Source organism: Mesocricetus auratus, unplaced genomic scaffold (assembly GCF_017639785.1).
Source record: "Mesocricetus auratus isolate SY011 unplaced genomic scaffold, BCM_Maur_2.0 Super-Scaffold_100028, whole genome shotgun sequence".
Classification (NCBI taxonomy): Eukaryota; Metazoa; Chordata; class Mammalia; order Rodentia; family Cricetidae; genus Mesocricetus; species Mesocricetus auratus.
The window spans coordinates 12,434,464-12,456,108 of NW_024429209.1; the positions used below are offsets into that span (position 1 = coordinate 12,434,464).

Below are 21,645 nucleotides of genomic sequence, written 5' to 3' on the forward strand. Positions count from 1 at the left end.
AATTTGAAAAGGTTCATTTTCAGGTATCTGGAGACCTGGATAATCTAGACGCTATTCTTGGTGATTTGACTAGTTCTGAGTTTTACAACAACCCTGTATCTACAAATGGCAGCCATCCAGGGACCAAACAGCAGATGTTTGCAGGACCAAGTTCTCTGGGTAAGGAAGAACCAGAGTTTTTCCCCTTTGAGGGTGAAGTTGGGTGGTGGGTTTTACGACATGATCTTCATGAGGAGCCTAGACTGGCCAGGGACTTGCCCTCTTAACTCCATGTCCCAGATACAGTCGTATCCCAAACACCCTGCTAGCTTTTGATTAGAAACTTGTCAGCACAGTTGCATGTTCTATTACACCAAGACCAGGAATTAACAGCGCCTGGAACTTCAGAACACAACCTCTGCATTGCTGGGTTCTTGCACTCCTTGCTGTTGTTATATCAGTTATTTTCCTGCCTCCTCTACCTTTCTCAAAATTACATTTAATATTCTGTGTGTGCATACGAATACACACACGTGTCCATGCTCATACTACAGCATGTTTGTGGGCAAAGTTCAGTGTGTGGAAGCTGGTTCTTTCCTTGTGGGTCCTGGGGTTGGGTTGGAACTTCAGGCTTGGCATCAGCTATCATAGTTGCTAGCTGTCTCACTGCTCGGCCTTTCGTCTTTCTCCTTCTAATTATGTACCGGTAGCCTGATGCTAACTAGAGAATCCATATCTGGGCTCCTGAGGCAGATGTTTTTCCTTGTACATAGATAATTGGGTTAAAAGATCAAAACTGGATTAAATACTTGTCATTTTTGTTGCTTAAAGAATCTTGTTATTTAATCATGAGAGAGTTCTCACTTGGTTCCCTATTGTAATAGGTTGCATTAGTTAAAACAGAATAACTTATGGTCATCTCATGATAGTTATTTCTACTTTTTTCTTTCTCCTTCCCCTTCTTTGTTTCTTTCTATCTTTTCCCTCCTCCTCTTTCCATCTTTGAGAAAGGATATCTGTGTAGCTCTGGCCATCTGAATGCTGGGACCAGAGGCATGGTCCCCTAACTAACCCCTTGCCCCCCAGCCCCCTACCCCCACACCCCCAACTCCGACACATAGTCTCACTATTTTCAATTGTATTGTTTTCTTTTATTTATTTCTTCCTTTTTTTTATTTTATTTTTTATATTTTGGTTTTTCGAGACAGGGTTTCTCTGGCTTTGGAGGCTGTCCTGGAACTAGCTCTTGTAGACCAGGCTGGCCTCGGACTCAAAGAGATCCACCTGCCTCTGCCTCATGAGTGCTGGGATTAAAGGCGTGTGCCACCAATGCCCGGCTCAGTTGTACTGTTTTCTAAACTGAAATGGATAATCAGGTTAGAAAAAGAAAAGATTATATTTTATTTAAAATTTTATTACATAAAATTTACATTTATTCCCTGTTTGGTTGGAAGGTAGCTTAACTATTTTCACTGAATATATAAGTACAGAAGTACACACGCAGAAGATTTATCTTCCTCCTTGCATTGTGTTGCCTAGGGCCTGCACACAGGGCTTCATGCATGCTGAACATGGGCCACTGAACCACACTACTCAGCCTGTGACTTGGCACTCGATGCGAACATCATGCATGACCATATTAGGCTGCAGCTGAGTGCTGGCGCGTGAGCCGACAAGCAGATTATTGTTTAGACTTTATTTGAATTGGGGCTTTTTTTTCTTTTTGGCATGGCTTATTTTGTAAAAGAACATGGTCGTGTTCGTTTTTATAAGAAAGACTTTTTGTGTGGGACTTAGTGGTGTTTATTTTTTTGCACTTGATTATTTTGATATTGAGTCAGCAAGTGATATTAATGTGTTTTCAACAGGTTTGCGAAGTCCACAGCCTGTGCAGCCTGTTCGTCCTCCGTATAACCGAGCCGTGTCTCTTGATAGCCCTGTTTCTGTTGGCTCAGGTCCTCCAGTGAAGAACGTCAGTGCTTTCCCGGTGTTACCAAAACAGCCCACACTGACTGGGAACCCAAGGGTGATGGATAGTCAGGAGAATTACGGTGCCAGTATGGGTAGGTTATTTCTTCTAAGTGTAGTGATTTCCTTGAGAAGTACCTCTCTAGGATGACAGGGCTCTGTTCCAGCCACTGTTGTATATACTGTCTCTCCCCGTACATGAAGGGCTTTCTATGCTCTTGCTGAGGCCTGATGAGTTCTACCTCCTTTAGGTGGACCAAACAGAAATGTCTCTGTTGCTGTGAATCAGACTTCTTCCCCAGGAGAGTGGGGCTTGGCTAACTCAAAGGCCAGCAGAATGGAACCTATGGGATCAAGTCCTCTGGGAAGAACAGGAGACTACAGTGCCCCTTTGCCAAGACCTGCCATGGGGGGCTCAGTGCCCACCTTGCCTCTTCGCCCTAATAGAATACCAGGTGCAAGACCAACATTGCAGCAGCAACAGCAGCAGCAGCAGCAGCAGCAGCAGCAGCAGATCCTTCAAATGAGTAAGCTGTCCATTTCAGTAAAAAGATGAAAAAATGTTTTATGGTAATTTTTTGCTATGGCTTCTTTGCAAATTCATGCTCTGCTTTTGATCCCTCAGGAGCTGGTGAGATCCCCATGGGAATGGGGGTCAATCCCTATGGTCAAGCAGCAGCGCCACCCAATCAACCAGGCTCCTGGCCAGAGGGCACGCTGCCTATGGAGCAAGGCCCTCATGGGACTCAGAGCAGGTAGGGCTTTATTTTGTGATGTGGGAAATGTTTGCACTGAGTTTAAGAGCTGAGCAGGAACAACTCTGAGAGAATATGTGAGCAACGTTATAGTTGACTGTTGGCCATGTGCCGAGGCAGCAAGCAGTCATCTGGGAGGGAAGGAGACAGAACGACAGTTCAGCCTTCAAAGGGTCTTAGTGGGAGGTGATGCCTTTCCTAACAATACTCTCCCAAGGAGAGCTATCCATAGCAGCAGCAGTTGGTAAAGGCGTGTTCTCACTGCTTTATAAGTGACCTTCTGACACTGTGTCTGTTTTCCTGAAAATTAATTTTAATTTTAATATTGATCTTTTGCCTTCATGTGTGTCTCTGCACACCCTGTGTGCAATGCACATGGAGACCAGAAGAGGACTTCATCCCTCTGCAACTGGGGTTACACATTGTTGTGAGCCTCCAGCAGGGTGTTGGGAACTGAACCCATAGCAGCAGAGCCATCTCTCCAACCCCTGACAATTAACTCTTTTGTTTGTCTCTGGTTTTTGTCTTTGGAGACTGTGCTAACAAAGATGTGGGCAAGGAATGTTACATGTGGTAGTTTATTAAACACATTAAAAATAAAGCACAGAATGGACTCACAATCTTTCCTAAAAAAATAAAATGTTGCATAGTGGTAGTTTATTAAACACATTAAAATAAAGCACAGAATGAACTCACATCTTTCCTAAAAAATTAAAAGAAGGTGCAATAGTTTGCTCTCATCCTTACCACTGAAATATTTTTAGAAAATTATCCATTGTTAAAGGTTAATTTTTGCTGTGTATGGTGGCACACACCTTTAATCCCAGCACTCAGGAGACAGAGGCAGGAGGATCTCTGTGAGTTTGAAACCAGACTGGTCTACAGAGTGAGTTCCAGGACTGCCAAGACTGTCAATACAGAGAAATTCTGTTTTCTGACAGGATATGTCCTCAGCTGCAGCCACTGAGAGCACCACCTGTGCACATTCATTACAGGCCCTGTCCCCCTCCCCCACCTCTCTTCTCTTCTGCCACCGCTGTCTCCAGAGGCCTGTCTTCGATCTCCCTCTTTTCCCAGTCACTTTGCCTCAATTACAAAACTCCTTCACCCAAGCTTAGTCACATGGCATCTTTCTTTCGTGAGCCACTTTTTAAAATTACAGCAATTGGTGGATGTGAGTGTGAGGCTAGACTAAGGCTAGACTCTCAGGAAATGTAAGCCTAAACAGCATTAACAAAGAGCACTAGTAAAGCTTTTCTTTGACTCTTTGTGGTCCTGGGTGTGGAATGCAGGTTCTCATGAGCCCTGTCCAGCAGCATTAAAGCTGACTCAAGCCTCCCTCTAGGCCTCTTCTTAGAAATCCTCTGGATGACCTGCTTGGGCCGCCTCCTAACACAGAAGGCCAGAGTGACGAAAGAGCGCTTCTGGACCAGCTGCACACACTCCTGAGCAACACCGATGCCACAGGCCTGGAGGAAATCGACAGGGCCTTGGGCATCCCTGAGCTTGTGAATCAGGTGAGCTACAGTCCATGTAGAAATAAATGGAAGAGTGTGTCAATGAGTATATTTGCATTTGCATATTCATGAGGACAAGCACAGGCTGAAAACAGGACTCTGTGTCTCCCATCACTGTCAGCTATCAAAAGGTGTCACTGTGTGGTCTTGACTGTGCGTGTCAAGCCATTCTTCAGCTTTGTGTAGTCTGTAGATGTAATCTTACTGTGTGGTCGCCGGGTGTGTGTGTGTGTGTGTGTGTGTGTGTGTGTGTGTGTGTGTGTGTGTGTGTGTGTGTTCTTTCCATCTTAAGAGAAAAGTGAAGGGTATAGAGAGTGTGAGTCCTTGAGAGGCTGAGTGACTCAGGCAGGTGATAGAACTTGGTGTCCCAGCTGTTCTGGAAGCTGTCAAGAAATTGCATGATTCCAGGAGTTGAAGACCAGGCAGTGTGTTGTTTCCATCACCCGAAATTCTTTGGTCAAATTAAGCAAGCTTTATTTTCTGTCAGACTGGACTAGCTCCCTAAAGTGGGGTTTGAGAAAACTGCATTGAACATAGGATAAGATGGAGTTTATATTTAGCTCCCAAACTGCAAGATTAGAGGGTTCTCAAGGGTTTGGGGTTATGTAGGTAGGAATTTGGCAGAACATTTCAATGTTATTTTGGCAGAGCATTTTATCAGGGTGGAGGTTAGGGTATAGGGTGTGGAACGTGAAATTCCAGAAAACCCAATTTTTACAGAAAACAGGAATGAACTTATTTTGACCTTGTAATAAGATGGCTTTTAATCTCAAGATGGAATCAGGCTGGTCCATCACATCAGGACCTTGTCTCAGGAAGGTGGTGGTAGTGCTTTTCTAGTGGGGTTTCTATTCCTCTCAGCTCCACTGTGTGTGTGGCTTAGGCAGATGGCCACAGATAACAGAGTGTGGTTAATTTTTAAAAATATTATGCATACAGTTTTTTTTAAATCTGTGTACATGCTTGTATGCCAGGAGAGGGCATCAGATCTCATTATAGATGGTTGTGAGCCACCTTGTGGTTGCTGAGAGTTGAACTCAGGACCTCTGGAAGAACATGCAATGCTCTTAACCTCTGAGCCATCTCTCCAGCCCTCAGGGTGTGATTAATTTAAAAGAATATTTACTAATATGATAGACCAAAGAGATCAAGAGTGTGCACCACAACCACCCAGCTCTTTTGTAGTTTTCTAATGGGTTTAAATGGCATGGTGGTTCAGTGTCATGTTTGATTTCATGGAGGTGTAAAACTCAGGCTTTTTTTTGTTCCCAGGGTGTCCACATGCAGTGTGATACTCCTAAATGCTGGGCAGCAAATATTGCCAGTGATTTGCCATTCCTTTTTTTGTGTGGTGGCTTGGTTTTAGTTTTGTTTTCAGAATGTTGCTGGGCATTGGTGGCTCATGCCTTTAATCCCAGCACTCGGGAGGCAGAGGCAGGCGGATCTACAAGAGCTAGTTCCAGGACAGCCTCCAAAGTCATAGAAACCCTGACTCAAAACCCCCCCGGCCCCCAAAGAAAAAAATGTTGCTGGGCATGGTGATGTCGTCCACCTTTAATCCCAGCACTTGAGGAGGTTAAGGGGGAAGGGGAAGCATCTGAGTTTTCCAGGCTAGCCTGGTCTACAAAGTGAGTTCGAGGACATCTGGGCTACATAGAGAAGAAACCCTGTCTTCCAAACCCCTTCCCCCCAGGATTTTTCTGTGTAACAGTCCTGTCGAGAAACCCTGCCTTAGAAAACAGAATAATCCCCCCAAACAAACCAACTTCAGTTGTTTGTTTAATGCCCACAGTAATTTGCTGGGGAAATCCTAGAAGCTAAATTGTTAACTGGGAAACACTTAATTGATAGCTAATCCATCTAAAAATAGCCATAGATGACAGGTGACAAGAAGATGAGATAGTCAACAGAATACTGTTATAACAGGCTGGCTTACCCTGGCAACGTTAGATTCCTGGATTTCCTGCAATAGTCTACATGAAGTTGGAAGGAGAGAGCCAGCACTACAAAGCTGGCTTCTAACCTACACATGTGCACTGTGGTGCATATACACATCCTGCATACACAACAATAATAAAAGTAAAGTAGATGTTCTATGTATATTTACATACTAGATATTTACAGTATGATGTCTATCTATGATCAGGGAGAGACAGGGTCCAAATGTGAAATGCAGAAAATGATGACTAAGTACTTCCAGGAATGGAGAAGCTGCCTAAGAGGACAGGTGGTCCTTAGTAGATTGGCAGGCAGAGGCTGGACAGTCATGAATGGCTGACTAATTCCTGCTTGTACATATTTATCAGTGGGTTAGGTAGGTTCTCAGAACCTTCTAATTTCTTTACATTTGTCTTGGTAGAGTGGGTAAGAGAAAGAAGATTAATGTGTGCTGTGTTCAGCTGTTTTATTAAATGTCTGATGTAAACCACTCAAGAAGCAGAGGCAGGTGTATCTCTTGAGTTCTAGGTCAGCCTGGTCTACAAAGCGAGATCCAGTACAGCCAGGGATATTACACAGTGAAACCCTGTCTCGTGTCTGGAGTGAGCGGGGTTGGCGTGGTAGACAAGGCAGTAGAAGCATGATGACAGTTGCTGCAAGAATCCTTAGGAGTCTTGGAAAGGAGTGCAGAGAACGGAAGGGTGTAAGCAGAAAGGAGGAGCCCGAGGAGGACTGAGTGAGTGTGCATACCATTGTACACACTTAGAAGGAAGGAGTTATGGGGAGCCAGGCACGATACAGTGAGTTTCTTTTCTTATAGGAAAGTGGAGGTTACTACTGTTTCCGTATAGCTTGAGGTGCGGGGGACACCCAGTCAAAGACTTATTTGCATAAGTCAAATGTACAGAGATGTTTGGGGTAGAAAGCATACTTCAATAGCTAGTTAGTAGTCCTAGGTACTCACCTTTAATATCAGCTCTTAGGGGGCAGAAGAAGTGGATCTCAGAGTCTGAGGCCAGACTGGCCAACAGAATGAGTTCTTATAGTGCTATACAGAGAAACCCTGTCTCAAAAAAAAAAAAAAAATAGTAGATCCATGAGTAGTCAGCGTGTCTGCTTGGTGTGAGAAGTGTGATTGTTACTGTTCTTGGGCAGATTTCCTCAGGGATTGACTGATCTGTAGCTACTGAAAAGAAAGGCAGAGTGTGTGAGTTGCCCTGTACTAGGACTCACTCCCAACAGAGAAGGTATGCCTGTGTTCCTGTGAACTTCAGGCCCGAATCTTGATTTGCTTCAAGACTGACTTTTTTTTAAACCCTTGTTTGGGATATCTGCTTTTGATTGCTTTCTTTCTCAGATGTGGCTCATTCATTTGTGTTTGATGTTTAAGGGGCAGGCTTTGGAGGCCAAACAAGATGTTTTTCAAGGCCAGGAAGCATCAATGATGATGGATCAGAAAGCCGCACTCTATGGACAGACGTACCCAGCCCAGGGTCCTCCAATGCAAGGAGGCTTTAACCTTCAGGGACAGTCGCCGTCTTTTAACTCCATGATGAATCAGATTAACCAGCAAGGCAGCTTTCCTCTCCAAGGGATGCATCCCAGAGCCAGCATGGTGAGACCGAGGACAAACACCCCGAAGCAACTGAGGATGCAGCTTCAGCAGAGGCTGCAGGGCCAGCAGGTGAGTCCGCGGTGCTTCCCAGGCTCTCAGTGGCTCTCAGGCTGCACTCTTCAGAACTCTTGCCACTGGTCTCCCTTGCTAACTAAGGGAATTCCCTTTGTTTCCACTTCGGTTTAAGAAGTGTAGACAGTTCCTTGTTGCCTATGTGTTAATATTGGGTATTTTTCTGTAAGTATATTTTATGGTTTAACGTTAGTGGTGGCAGAATGGCTCAGTGGGCAAAAGTGCTTTCCATGCAAGCCAGGCAGCCTAATGTCACCCTTAGAGCCTCACCCTGCTATCGAGCGCACATCTTTAATCCAGCACGTGGGAGGCAGAAATGGGGATCTCTGTGAGTTCTGCAGGCCAGCTTGGTTTACACAGTACCAGGCCAGGCAGGGCTATACAGTGAGCTCTGTTTCTAGCAGAACAAAACAGACCAGGTTAAAACATCAAAAATGAGCCGGGTGGTGGTGGCGCACGCCTTTAATCCCAGCACTCGGGAGGCAGAGGCAGGCGGATCTCTTTGAGTTCGAGGCCAGCCTGGTCTACAGAGCAAGTTCCAGAACAGCCTCCAAAGCAATACAGAGAAACCCTGTCTCGAAAAAACAAACAAACAAAAAAAACAAAAAACAAACAAAAAAAAACCAAAACAAAACAAAAAAAAAATCAGAAATGAAATGATTTCCCCTGAAGGAACAGCTCTGTAGACCAGGCTGGCCTCGAACTCACAGAGATCTGCCTGTCTCTGCTTCCCAAGTGCTGGGATTAAAGGCATGCACCACCAACGCAAAGCTTGGATGGTGCTTCTTAGTATGATGACCAAATACTTAAACGTTGATTTTAGCTTTCCAATTTAAAGACGGGCTCTTGCTAATGCCAACCAGACTTTGAGTTTCAGCCTCCACCTCTCATGCTGGGATGGTAGGTGTGTGCTACCACCAGTGTTGATTTCAGCATTTTAACGGAAACTGCTTTTTGGTATTTTAAAGCTTTTAGAACTTTCGGGCTGGGACATGTTCGGCAGTTAAGAACATGTGTTGCTTTGCAAAGGACCTATGTTTGGTTCCTGGCATCCACATTGGAAAACTCAGTCTAACTATAGTTCAAAGATCCACATCCTCTTCTGACCTCTGAGAAATCTCACAAATGTGCACAAACCCACATGCAGACACACCTAAAATAAGTGCTGATAAGTGTTCTTGTTACAATTTGTGGAGCTAGATCACTTGAATAGATAACCAGAGTTGGGGAGTGGTTGTTGGTGGCGTGGATTTAGAACTGGGGAAGCTGTGTGCCTGTGCTTGTGGTAGTTTAGTTTTGGTATTTCTTTCTACCAAACCCTCACTATTATCTGATTAAGTTAAAGTTGTTCCTCTGATGGTCTGAACAAGCTCTGAAGAAACCTGACAGTGTGAGTCCATTGAGCTCCTGTTACAACGCTGTTCAAGTTGCTTTTTGCCCCAGTGCCAAAGAAGCTTTACACTCAGACAAGAACTTGTCACCATGTAGGTGCTGTGAAAGGAGCCCAGCCCTCCGGATGAGCAGTACATGCTCTCAGCTGCTGCTGAGCCATCTCTCTTCTGCAGAGTGAAAACAAACGAGTTCAGTTTAGATGTGGCTGGCTTCCAAGATCAGTGGGTTGGAGAGACCATCTCCCTGGGAGGTGCTAAAAGTTTGTAAAGCTGATTGGGGATCCTTACCACCATCCACTTGACCCTACTGACTTCTCTCTATTCAGTTTTTGAATCAGAGCCGGCAGGCACTTGAGATGAAAATGGAAAACCCTGCTGGTGGTGCTGCTGTGATGAGGCCCATGATGCAGCCCCAGGTGAGTTCCTAGCAGAGGATGAACATCTCTGCATTCCAGCTTAGGGCTTGGCTTCTGCCTGGTTCTCAGTCCATGCTTCTTAAACAAATGAGAATAACCCTGAAGTTCTTGTAAGAATTGGTCCATCACACTTTCTGTCTTTACAAAAGGTTGTGTTTGAGTGTGTTACCTGCATGGCTGTCTGTGCATCACGTGCACGCCCAGTGCCCCTTGAGGATGTGAGATCTCCAGGGACCGAGCTGCCATGTGGGTGCTGGGAATTGAACCCAGGTCCTTGGAGTTGCTGTATTGTAAGATAGCCACTGAGTTTTTTGGGAAGTGATCCTAGATAGTGAGGACTAAATGCTTGCTGACAGCATTTAGAAGCCACGGGTATAAAGAAACATTTTTGGTAATTTTGGTAATTACAGAGAAGACATATAGTGCTCTTTCTCTATGATACTCATGTGTGTACGACACTGTGTGAAACTGATTGGTTCTCTTGTATTGTCTATCTTTTGTCTACTAGCAGGCTTTCTTTAATGCTCAAATGGCTGCCCAGCAGAAACGAGAGCTGATGAACCATCACCTGCAGCAGCAGAGAATGGCAATGATGATGTCACAGCCGCAGCCTCAGGCCTTCAGCCCACCTCCCAATGTCACCGCTTCCCCTAGCATGGATGGGGTTTTGGCAGGATCAGCAATGCCACAAGCCCCACCGCAGCAGTTTCCATATCCAACGAATTATGGTAAACCTGGCATATTGTACCTTTCCCTAAGTAATGTTACTGAGGTCACAAGCTTCACTAGGTCTGTTGTGTTTGAAAAACAAAATACTGTTCATTCCATTTTCTTTGAGGAAAACGACAGAGCAGCATAGAGCTCGAATGTGCCCAGTAATGGGGACAGAGAACAAGTGTGTTCTCTCAGTTGGGATCCCCCAGTTCCAGCACCCCCTCCCTCATTTGAAAATGGTGACATAAACCATTTTCTGCTCGTTTTTTCCTGTCCCAGTGGTGAAGAATGCTGTGTCATTGCTGGACCTTGTAGCCAGGGGGACAGAGCCCAGGTGTGGGCTTCAGTCTCTTCTCAGTGACTTGTGTGCTCTCTGTGATTATACTAAGCACTCTGTCCTATAGTCCTGCCTTTGGGAGGCTCTGGGATAAGGGTGTCTTGTTGGGAGACTGTCAGTTCCAGCAATGCAGCCATGCTCTCTGGGGAGGAGTCTCCCAGGAGGTTACTCAGTTGCTCTAGATGGCATTGTTTTTACTCAACACGACTTTGTCATCACAGTGAGAAGCAGAAACACCCAGAGCAGCTCCTTTCCTCACCATGCTCTGCACCCCCAGTAATTCTAGGATGCTGAGAGCCCAAGGGTGTAGCAGTTGAACACGATTCTTGTTTATTTCTTCAAGGAATGGGACAACCACAAGATCCAACTTTTGGTCGAGTATCCAGTCCTCCCAATGCAATGATGTCATCAAGAATGGGCCCTTCCCAGAATGCCATGGTGCAACATCCTCAGACTGCACCCATGTATCAGTCCTCAGAAATGAAGGGGTGGCCATCAGGGAACCTGGGCAGAAGCAGGTAAGGAGTGTGACTTATCTTTACATCCTAGCACTGAAGGCATGAACTGCTTCTCAGCCACACTTAAGCGGCTTGGCTCTGAGTTAGAGATGAGGTATTTTGGCTTACTTGGGGTTGCTTTATACCATACCCACATCTGTGAGCATGCTGAGTCCTGACAGCTGTGGAAAACAGAAGGCAGGCAGGCTGTTAGGACGTTCCTGAGGCCAGGTGTGGTGCACGCCTTTAATCCCAGCACTTGGGAGGCAGAGGCAGGAGAATCTCTGAGTTTGAGGTCATCCTGGTCTACACAGGGAGCCCCAGGACAGCCAGAGATAACAATAAGATCCTGTTTCAACAACAGCAACAAAACAAAGTAAGAGGCAGTTGTTTTTCTGTTATCTGCTTAGGCAGGGACATTTAACAAAGCCGGGACAGTCCATGTGCGCTGCAATGTGGATTGGCTTGGAAGCAACTTTACCTTTCTTTGCAGCTCCTTTCCCCAGCAGCAGTTTGCCCCCCAGGGGAAGCCTGCAGCATACAGCATGATGCACATGAACAACACTGGTGGTCACTTGGGACAGATGAACATGACCCCCATGCCCATGTCTGGCATGCCCATGGGTCCTGATCAGGTATGGGTGTCTATTCTTAACTCTCCAAAAAGGTTTCTCCTACCTTGTTCAGACCCAGAACCCTAACTGTTAGGGTGATCTGTAGACTTAACTTGGGTATATAACATACACAAAATGCAGTTTGGAAGAGCATTTGGGTTGAAGGTCCTGAGCAGGGAGGTATTTATGTTAAGGTGGAGCCTCAAGTACAGATGGGGGATGTTTTCAGCCAGGCTGACTATTTTCTTTTGTTAACAGAAATACTGCTGACATCTCCCCAGTGGACCGATTAGGGAATCACTGTACAAATGACACTGCACAGGATCATCGGGAGGTAATGAGTCATTGTCAGGCATCCAGCCTGGAAGCAAGGGCCAGCTTGACCATCAGGGTGTTCCAAGTGCTGTCATTTGAGCGGAACCGGGTCTCAAGCTGAAGCACTGTCTACCTGATGCCCTGCCTCTGTGTGGCATGGTGTTCTGCCTCATGGGGACGTGACTCTGGAGATAGGAATGTCATAATCGCCTCTCTTGTGTCACTTCCTTCTGCCTCGCCAGCCAAAGTCTTCACATAAATCTAGGTGGCTAGGGTTTCTGCCTTGTAGCACTGGACGAGGAGCACAGTCTGCCTTCAAGTGTTTGTCACCAAGTAGTTCTGTGTCACTCTTCTGTTGTCCTTTACAGGTGTAGTCCCCAGAGTCTGTTGTCTTAGGTTTTTCTCCTGATGAGGTCCCAATACCCTGTAACTCTCAAGGATTTGTTATTGATGTTAATAATGGCTTTGCAGAAGGGAAAATGAGATGACAATATTAAATCTTCCCATGCTAATGTGCAGCCAAGTGCACTTTACTTAAGAAATCGTGGAGAAATGCAATATTCCCGAGGGCGTGAGGAATGGTGAGCCACATTCCTGGTTTTTGTCTGCACTAATCTGTTAGGACAAGAACATGATTGTTTTTTGTTTGTTTGTTGTTTTCTTTCAAGTACTGGCGTCACCCTTTGCCTATATGGTAGAGCAATAATGCTTTGAAATAAACTTGTGAAATCCAAGGCCAGGTACTGCACCCTCAATCAGAAGCTCACAGCGTTTCTGTGAATAGATTTCCTTTTTTGTAAATAGGATCTTTTAAGATATTGTATTATGTAAAAATATGTACATACCTTTTTTTTGTAGGTCACAGCAGCTCATTTTTATAGAGTTTGTGAAGCTAAATATTTAACATAGTCAATTTCTGTAAACTCCATGCAGTGAGGTTACAAACAGAAGAGGAGACATCTGGAATCCACAGCCTGGGGAGGAAGGGAGCCTGCAGCTTCCCCACCTCACCTTAGAGGCCTCACTCTTCAATCTCCTAACCTAAGGCTTTTTAAACTCATCATTTGTTTATAGATGTAGGCATTTAAAAATTTCTTTACCAGAGAACTACGCACTTTGTTAATTTGGGGGAAAGAATAGATGTGGGGCAAATGAGCTTTTAAAAAAACAACCCAAGAATTAAAAAAATGAAGCAAATTGATTTCAAAAAGAATCTTTACATTTTAAAGCAGTCCGTAAGTTAAATGGTAATAGTTTTGGTAAACTCAGTATGGGGTATGTAGCCCCTTCATCTTAGGAGTGACTGTGGTTGCTAGGTCCTGAGCCACACTTAGGTGGCAGGCGCTGAGACTTTGCCGTGGGGTCTGCTGTCTGCTCAGCTCTTTGTTGTTCTGCGCATGGGGTCTCTTACTACCTCTCTGCATCGGGGTGCTGAGTCAGAACCAGGCCTGCCAGTGCTGCTGAGTCAGGGGAGGGCCTGGTCGCCTGCCAGCCCCTCCCCGCCACTTCTCTTGCCTCTTCTTGGCACCTGCTCCAGTAAGTTTGGAGTAGGGGAAAACCAAATTTAATGCCCTTTACTTGGGTTTCCTTAGGTTCAAACAATTACATGAAATTGGGTCACTAGACTATCCACAGCTTTCAGACATCTCTGCCAGCCTTGGTGTCATTTTCTGAGAGCCAACTAGTTTTTAAAGGCCACTTGTTCTCTATATCCCTGAAGGGACATCGCTTGTCTATGAACAAGTAAAGCCAGTATATCCAGAGCCACCTCAAGTGTGGACTTGACTTTCCAACGTGTCCAGGTCCTGATGGGATTCCTCCTGTGACTGACCTACTGCCCCAGGTTGTAAATCCATAAGCTTCCATTGTGTCACTGTGCACGTGACAGCCTCTGCCTGAGTCGGGCCGGTGTGGCTGAGACTTCCTTGCTTAGACTGTAGCCACAGTGGTGCTCCTGCCTCTCTTAAAGACATTAAACCCAACTTTGTGATTCCTGCCTCAGCATCCCAGTGCCAGGCTAACTGGTTGGCACCCACTTTTTGTATGGGGAAAAATGACGTTTATTGTGTTTTTATATTTTCTACTTATTTTTATTGGTGCAAATCCCAAATTCAGATTTTTTTTAATAGTCTTGGGGATAATTTGCTTTTACCTGACTTGCCCTTTAATCTTTTTTGGATCATTCTCTTTGTACTCCTGTTGCCTACCTCGCCTCCCCCTCTGCTGGACCCTCTTTAAACCTAGGTGTCTTTTGAACAAACAGTAATCTTTCCACCTGCTTTTATGATGTGGGACGTTTCCAGTACCTACTTTTTGCTGAATCCAAAGATATATAAATAAAAATATATTTTATGAAGATCAAATGATATTAAGGAAACATGTTTCTTCAAAATTTAATGTAGCTGTACTGTTGCTGTTGGTATTAGGACGTTCTCTCTCAAACAGCCCTACTCCATGTATCAGGATTAATTGAGTACAGAGATGAGTTGGGGGCACATAGCAGTGGGTACTGGAGAAGTTTCTGCCAAGTTTCTTTAGTCAGAGGCAGATGCAGAGGATTGCCAGTTGCCCACATGCCTGTCCAGTCCCTTTCTATCTGGAGGGAGGCCGTGAGTTGTGTTCCCAAGTAGGGTGGTTACAGGAGAAAGTCTAGGCTAGCTGAAGCTGTGACCCTGGCCCGCAGCCGAGGGGTTGTTTCCACCTCAAGAAGCAGGCGCTGTTCTGTTTGTTCTTGTCGCCTCCCTTTTCTCTCCCCTTTGAATGTATGGAGTTTTGAAGAAGATGAAATGTCACTCCGAGAGCGGTGAATTCTCAGGAACTGACACCATTGAACAAATTTGGGTTTAATCAAGTTTATATTAAGTGTCACCTGAAATGGAGTCATTCTTTACCCTGCAAGGAATCGAAATCATGTGGGTGACTCAGTTGAAGTGAGTTTTGAATGCCTTGCTGACTGTCTGGATGTTCTTGTAAATAAAGGCTTCTATTTAAACCTCAGCCTACGCACGTGTTTCGTCTCCTCCACATGCCCAGGTCATGGGTGACACAGGGCTAAGGACATGGACTAAGGACACTCATGTGTCTGTGAGGTCAGAGCAGTCCTGTCTCCTAGCAGCCTGGGCCTGTTTAAGGCATTTGAAAACTATGGGACTATCTGGACACACTTGGTGCCTGCTGCTGAGATATGGGGGTGACCTTTCTGCCTCTACCCACCCTAGCTTTCTGGCAGTCATGTAGACCAGGTCACCCTACTTGGTTTAACAAAGGACTGGATGAGTGAAGGCCTTGCTGTTGGGAAACAGAGACTTCCAGATGGCCCAGAGCTGGTGAGACTTACCTGTGAAGCCCCTTGAAGCATGGTGGGTTTAACATTAATGTGCTACCCTCTGCCTCTCCAAAACCCCTCTCCCGGCTGAAGGTGCACCCTTCCCAAAGGTACTGGCAGTATCTTGAATGCTTAAAGAAAAAGTCAAAAATACAGAAAAAAAAGTTCCAACATAGCCTTTTACAAAAATTCAAAGATTGTTTTTCATACCAATAGCTAGCCATTGGCTGGGGCTGTGAACACTGTAAGATGGTACTTATACTACAAAATTTCTTTACAAATACAATGTCATTGAAACACAGGACACACATCAACTTGGGTGTTCAGTACCTTAGAAAACATCAGTTCTGGGATGGATATCAGGAATGACTCCTGGGTGGGAACAGAAAAGTCCACAAAGCCCAAGGGACTTTCGTCGACACGGGCCACAGAGCGTTTATTGACACCAGGACTCTTGAGAATGGGATTTTTGTATTAGTGAGAGTCCCCTAAAGTCCCTGTGTGGTTACATGTGAGCGGTCACGTATGTACAGTGAAGGCAGCTTCAGAGGCAGCGGCTGGTCCGGCCAGGAATGGTGCTGTTTTTGTGCTATTGACTCATGGCCAGACAGCTCTCAGGAGCTGCCCATGTCCGTGCTTTCTCCAAAGGTTAAAACAGGCTTGTGTAGGGACACCACTTAAAAAAAACAAAAACTCAGCAACTTTCAGCCCTGTAGGAAATCCATAGAAATCATTTCCACGGTCCTTCTGTGCCTCTGAGAGGGCTGGCAGAGACTCCAGACTTGAGGACGTGCTCTGTGCAGCTGGTGAGGTTCAGTCCAAAGCAAAGCAGAGTAAAAAAAGGGGGCCCCGGGGAAGTCTGGGCGCTGTCCTCAAGGATTTCATGTCCCAGGAGCAGGCCCCGCCTCCTGTCAGGCCTCCCAGTTCCAGCACTAGGGATCCTGTGGTTTGTGCAACGGCCTGGACAGCCACACAAGGCCTCTGGTTTTGGAGGTTCCTCGCTAGGTGCTTAACCTTCCCAGCCTTCCCAAAGCTGTCCCCTGCAGAACAAAACACACTCAGCTTTTGGTTACCCTGCTATTCAGACTTAAGTCCTCCACCCTCCACTGCAAAGCTTTGGTTTAAGGGTGTGGCTGATAGGAAGGAGTAATTGCCCCTCCCGGTTGTCACAATTGCTCACTTATCAACTCAAGGATGGTTTTTTAAGGGTCTGGGTAGAGTTGTGGCTAAGGCTGTGAGATGCTAGCTTTGGAAGCTGTCCTCAGGAAGCCACAAAGAACGCATGAAGAGGGATGGGTGGGTCACTGCAGAGGGGAGTAGATGAGCTGTCCGTCAGTTTAAAAGTGAGTTCTCACATTTGTATTTTTGAGAGAATCTGGCAAGCTGTATTGTGCCCTAGACTTGGGGTGAACTGTGGGTTGCTGCAGTGTCCACATGGCCCATGACAGCCATTCTGCTGAGACAGCCACACCCTCCAAGGTGTCTGTCAGCTATAGTACTTAGTCACATCACAACACACTCAACTTGTCATAGCCCAAGCTTCCGGATTGTTACAGCAATCTATTAGGATTAGCTATTACTCTGAAATTACGAAATGTATTCACATAATAGGAAAAACAGCTATGACTTTGTTCCCCAGAGAAGGGAAACAAGGCTGGGGTGGAATTCAGCGGAATTCTAGCTCTTGTTTAGCATGAAGGATTCCTGGCTTTAACCCCCAGTATTAGAAACAAACAAACCAGACAACAGCAACAAAACCTGAAGTGAGCAAGTCAGAACCAACTTTGCCTGTCTGCAAACTGGTTTTCCAACTCACAGTGATTTGGACGGTCTCTTCATTTCTGGCCATTTTCGACGCTGAAACTGCCTAAAGGTAGTTGCCAAAAGGAAGATGCGTGTTAACCATCACCACGAAGATTGTGTCGTCGCTCCCCGCCCCTGCCTCCCAGAACTGTGCGAAGATGGTGTGTGAGGTGACACCTATCACTGGGCCACTAGACAGTCTCAATAGGTACAACTATAAAAAGAAAGGACAGCCAAGATAGGGGAACTTAGCCCAAACTTAAGTAACAAAACCAAGTACCTGTATTGCTCATAGCTTCCTCCATCTTTCAGTCCTAAGTAAGAGATGAACAGAATAGGAACAGTGAAATGTACAAACATCAGCAAGCTTTGTGACCTCCAAGGAAGGCACAGCTAAGGGCCACCTTCAGCTTGTCACAATGCCAGGCCAGGGTGTCACTAGTGTTCCTTTATTATGCTAGATGGCCCTATGTCTCTCTCTCTCTCTCTCTCTCTCTCTCTCTCTCTCTCTCTCTCTCTCTCTCTCTCTCTCTCTCTCTCTCTCTCTCTCTCTCTCTCTCTCTCTCTCTCTGTCTCTCTCTCTCTCTCTCTCTCTCTCTCTCTCTCTCTCTCTCTCTCTCTCTCTCTCTCTCTCTCTCTCTCTCTCTCTCTCTCTCTCTCTCTCTCTCTCTCTCTCTCTCTCTCTCTCTCTCACACACACACACACACACACACACACACACACACACACACACACACACACACACGCCCGCCGTTGACCCCAGTTAGCCATAGTATGCATGAGCCTTTGTTCACAATGGTCTTGGTGGGGAAGCAGAGACAGGTGGGTATTCGTGCTGCACAGACTCAGTGGTGGTGGGTAGGTGGGGGACTCCCGGTTGCACTCTGAATTCCTGAGGGTGTGGCATGTGGCCAAGTGCATGAACATGAGTCAGTGGGTTCACTTCACTCCCTTCTAAGCACGACCATCACAGATTAGCAACAAGCACTTGGGTAGGGTCAGGTGTTTCCCGTTACTCCTCTGTAGCTACTTGAGACCTCCCCCCCATCATAAAGCAGACGGGCACTCTGGGTCTGTCTCGTCCACTTACCATTTCCCAATGGGAACTCCAGGCATCTCAGGACAAGCAGGTGACCAAGGGTTCAGGGGTTGTTCCCTCTACACTTGGTCATGGCTAATAAAGCACATGACCGCCTCCTCATGGTCTCTACCTTAACACATCCAGCTGGCACCCTGACCTTGGAATTGCTGGGTTTACCCTAGTCAACCCCATCCCCAAGCCCAGGAGTAGCCTTGCGGCCTCTTCTGTTATCTCCACCCCACATCACCACCATGTGGTGTGGGCTTCAGTTCTGCACCTCAAGTCCATTAGCATCGCTCACTGAGTCCCAGCCACTAGTCTCCGTAGATAACTCTACCACTACCTACGGGATCCGGCTTCATCCTCTACTCAGTAATCGCTGTCTTTTTCTAAGTGACGGCTCCCATCAGCTCTCCGAACCATCCCAACTGAAGCCTGAACTTTTCTCTGTGGCCTGCAAAGCCTGTTGCGGGCTGGCTGGCTGACCCTGCCTTTCACACATCACTCCAGCCACACTGGGCTTCTTGATGCTCCCCTCACTCAGCAGCTGACTGCCCCTCCCTCTACAATGACCACCCTGACTTATCACAGAGCCCCAATGGTCCTGTCTCCTCCATACAGAGACTTCCCTGTACGGACCCTTGCTCTCTGAGCAGAACTCCAGCTCTGCATTTTCCCTAACTCACAGGGTTACGTTCTGCATAAAGAATGAACAAAACGGAGGAAATGTGAACCAAGTTTGTACCCTGTGTAGATTGTAAAGGCTCTCCGCTCTCAGGAAGCACAACCCCGTGAAAGCCCGGTGTCTGTAACCTCCCCGTCATTGACTTGGACCCTCCCCTGTGGTTCTGGGCTCACTTTGGGGGCAGACATGACCTAAGCTCTTCTCTGCAGGTTCCACGCTGGGACCCCTACTCACCCAGGTCCATGTTTCGGGTCCGGGGGTTGCACTGCTTGTAGCCTTTGCAGCTTCTCAGCTCCATGAGCTGCACATGCAGTTGGTTGAGGACATCCCTGTCCAGTGTGTTCACTGCATTCATCAGCTGATGGGAGAAGGTAGTGTGAATGGGGGGGGTGTCCTGGGACCCCTTCCTCCTCTTCCTCTTCAAAGCAGGGCACTTAACCCAGAAGGGCTTCGAGTAGAGGTGCTGTGGGGGTCCAATCTACATACACCCCAACTCCACTTCTGCAAGAGCCACAGTGTGGAGGGTTAGATGATGGGCCAGATCTCTGCCAGGTCCACTCAGTGGGGGTGAAAAGTTGGGAGAAGACAAGCCACGCCCATGTACTTAACCTTGAACTTCTGGAGCTTGCATAGCTGGGGAAGAACCTTCCAAGCCTTGTGTTTGTCAGCACCCCTTTGTTCCCTTGATGGGAACGCAGCCACCTGGTACAGTGGCGGGTCTGGGGGCCTTGAGGCCTTGCCTAGTCTGGCAGCTACTGATGATGGCTGATTGACATTGTATGCCACTCTTGTTGGTAAACTACGGGCTGAACCTATCAGAGAAGGAAGATGACCAGTCTGTGGCTACTGAAGTCACATGGCATGCAGGAAGCTGCTTCAGGCTTTTTTCTTTTTCGTTTTTCTTTTGCATTGGTGTTATGTCTGTGTGAGGGTGTCAGATTTGTAGTTACAGACAGTTGTGAGCTGCCATGTGGGTGCTGGGAATTGAACCCGGGTCCTCTGGAAGAGCAGTCAGTGCGCTTAACCACTGAACCATCTCCCCAGCCCCTGCTTCAGGCTTTTTTGAGACCACCCTCCAGGACAGCTAAGATGCGAAACTCTGGTTCCAGGTGCCCTGTGGCTTGTGCTTATCTCGGAAGCTCTGAGCCATTTCAATCACATCTGTGCTGAGGTTGGTTACAATAGGGAAACCATGCACAGAGCTTGCCTCAGGTGCATGCTGGGTGTTAGTGTCACTTGTCTGCTCTGTCTATGCCAGCCTAGCATCCAGAACATGGTCAGATCCTGTGGCTCCATTGCTCTAAGGTTCACACCTGCTGAGCCCTGTATGTGCCCGAGGGAGAGGGGAAGCTGTACCATAGATCAGACAGAGGATAATGGAGGGAGACACATGTTGACTACCCAGAGCCCCAGACTCCAAGTGGCCTTGGAACTCACTCTTCCGACTTAGGGACCTGGTAGGACTTGTCTGCCCTTTTGCAGGAGAGGGTGTGGGTATCTGGTGGTGCCCCTGTGCCCGACACTCCGTTTCTTCATCTCTGGTGGTACATATACCTGGTAAGGGTCTGTACTGAGGTCAAAGTATTCTATGAAGCCGGTTGCAAATTCACAGAAGAGGAAGTTGTGGGTCTCATTGATGGTCCTCAGGCACCAGTATGTGTTATTGTTGGCGCTGGTGCAGGCACAAAAGGGACCCACTGTGGAGGGAAGAAAGCGTGTTCTGAGTGTGCCCCCAGAAAAAAATGAGTCTGTCAGCCTCTCCAGTGCCAAGTGGCAGGCTGATACCAGGCATGGGTTTCTACAACACTTCCGGGGCCGGTCCAGCAGTTTGGCCTTCTGAAGCGTGGGGAAGGTAGGTGGCCTTATAAGCGGCCCCCCCCTGCCCTGCCCGGCCCTGTTGGCCATGCCCAGCCCCCATGCCCTGCCCGGCCCCGCTTGCTCACGTGTCCAGAGCGGCGCGGTCTGCCAGTGGTGGTTGTCGTGGGTAAAGCACGTGAGGCCGGGCATGCTGCACGTGTCGTTGTTCTGCAGCCTCTTGAGCAGCTTGCGCAGTTTCTTCTTGCGTTTCTGCTCCCGCAACAGCCACACCTTGTCCTTCTCCTGCAGACCCTTCCTGGGGGCACAGAGGGCCACGCGCACTTAGGACCCCAGCTTCGTGTCCCACCCTAGCAGTTGGGCGGTCATCAAGGACTCCAGATCCCGCTGTTGACCCCAGGGCCTTTCTCCGCCTACAGCCTCCTTCAGGGCCCCTGTGGCACAGCAGTGCAAAGTGAGGTGGCTGCTATGATCCCTACGCCCTCCCTTCCCGGAGCCCAGGGCTCCTGTCCTAGGATCCCTACTCCCTTCCCAGAGCCCAGTGCTCCTGTGCTAGGATCCCTACGCCCTCACTTCCTGGAGCCCAGTGCTCAGTGCTCGCTGTGGCTACAGCACCTGATCCAGCCACGGAGGGTGTGTGTGTGTGTGTGTGTGTGTGTGTGTGTGTGTGTGTGTGTGTGTGTGTGTGTGTGTGTGTGTGTGTGTGTGGAGGTCTTCCTATGGAACCTGGGAGAGCCTCTTCACGGACAGCACCGGTCTCACCTCCCAGGAAAGCCCAGCCCAGCCTGCTTGCTTTTCCTTGTCGGC

At 47.3% G+C, this 21,645-nt stretch overlaps 2 protein-coding genes across 5 annotated transcripts in view; one reads left to right on the forward strand and one right to left on the reverse strand.

The window, feature by feature from the left end:
- Window positions 1-15,125, forward strand: part of Ncoa3 (nuclear receptor coactivator 3) — a 70,726-nt gene extending 55,601 nt beyond the window's left edge. Inside the window, exons 13-23 of one of the 2 annotated variants that reach the window (XM_013124431.3) lie at window positions 24-159; window positions 1,848-2,042; window positions 2,199-2,474; window positions 2,573-2,702; window positions 4,048-4,219; window positions 7,548-7,841; window positions 9,562-9,651; window positions 10,160-10,379; window positions 11,046-11,220; window positions 11,693-11,834; window positions 12,072-15,125. In XM_013124431.3, the coding sequence (XP_012979885.1) occupies window positions 24-159; window positions 1,848-2,042; window positions 2,199-2,474; window positions 2,573-2,702; window positions 4,048-4,219; window positions 7,548-7,841; window positions 9,562-9,651; window positions 10,160-10,379; window positions 11,046-11,220; window positions 11,693-11,834; window positions 12,072-12,083 (1,842 nt within the window). In that variant the 3' untranslated portion in view covers window positions 12,084-15,125. The remainder of the gene's footprint in view (window positions 1-23; window positions 160-1,847; window positions 2,043-2,198; window positions 2,475-2,572; window positions 2,703-4,047; window positions 4,220-7,547; window positions 7,842-9,561; window positions 9,652-10,159; window positions 10,380-11,045; window positions 11,221-11,692; window positions 11,835-12,071) is intronic. The other variant, XM_013124432.3, reaches the window with a different exon arrangement.
- Window positions 15,126-15,614: 489 nt separating this feature from the next.
- The window catches only part of Sulf2 (sulfatase 2), an 80,412-nt gene continuing 74,381 nt past the window's right edge, over window positions 15,615-21,645 (reverse strand). For all 3 annotated transcript variants that reach the window (XM_013124436.3, XM_013124435.3, XM_013124433.3), the window contains exons 16-21: window positions 20,967-21,136; window positions 20,578-20,720; window positions 19,258-19,381; window positions 17,537-17,570; window positions 17,270-17,320; window positions 15,615-16,493 (exon numbers count right to left, since the gene is read on the reverse strand). In XM_013124436.3, the coding sequence (XP_012979890.1) occupies window positions 16,463-16,493; window positions 17,270-17,320; window positions 17,537-17,570; window positions 19,258-19,381; window positions 20,578-20,720; window positions 20,967-21,136 (553 nt within the window). In that variant the 3' untranslated portion in view covers window positions 15,615-16,462. The remainder of the gene's footprint in view (window positions 16,494-17,269; window positions 17,321-17,536; window positions 17,571-19,257; window positions 19,382-20,577; window positions 20,721-20,966; window positions 21,137-21,645) is intronic.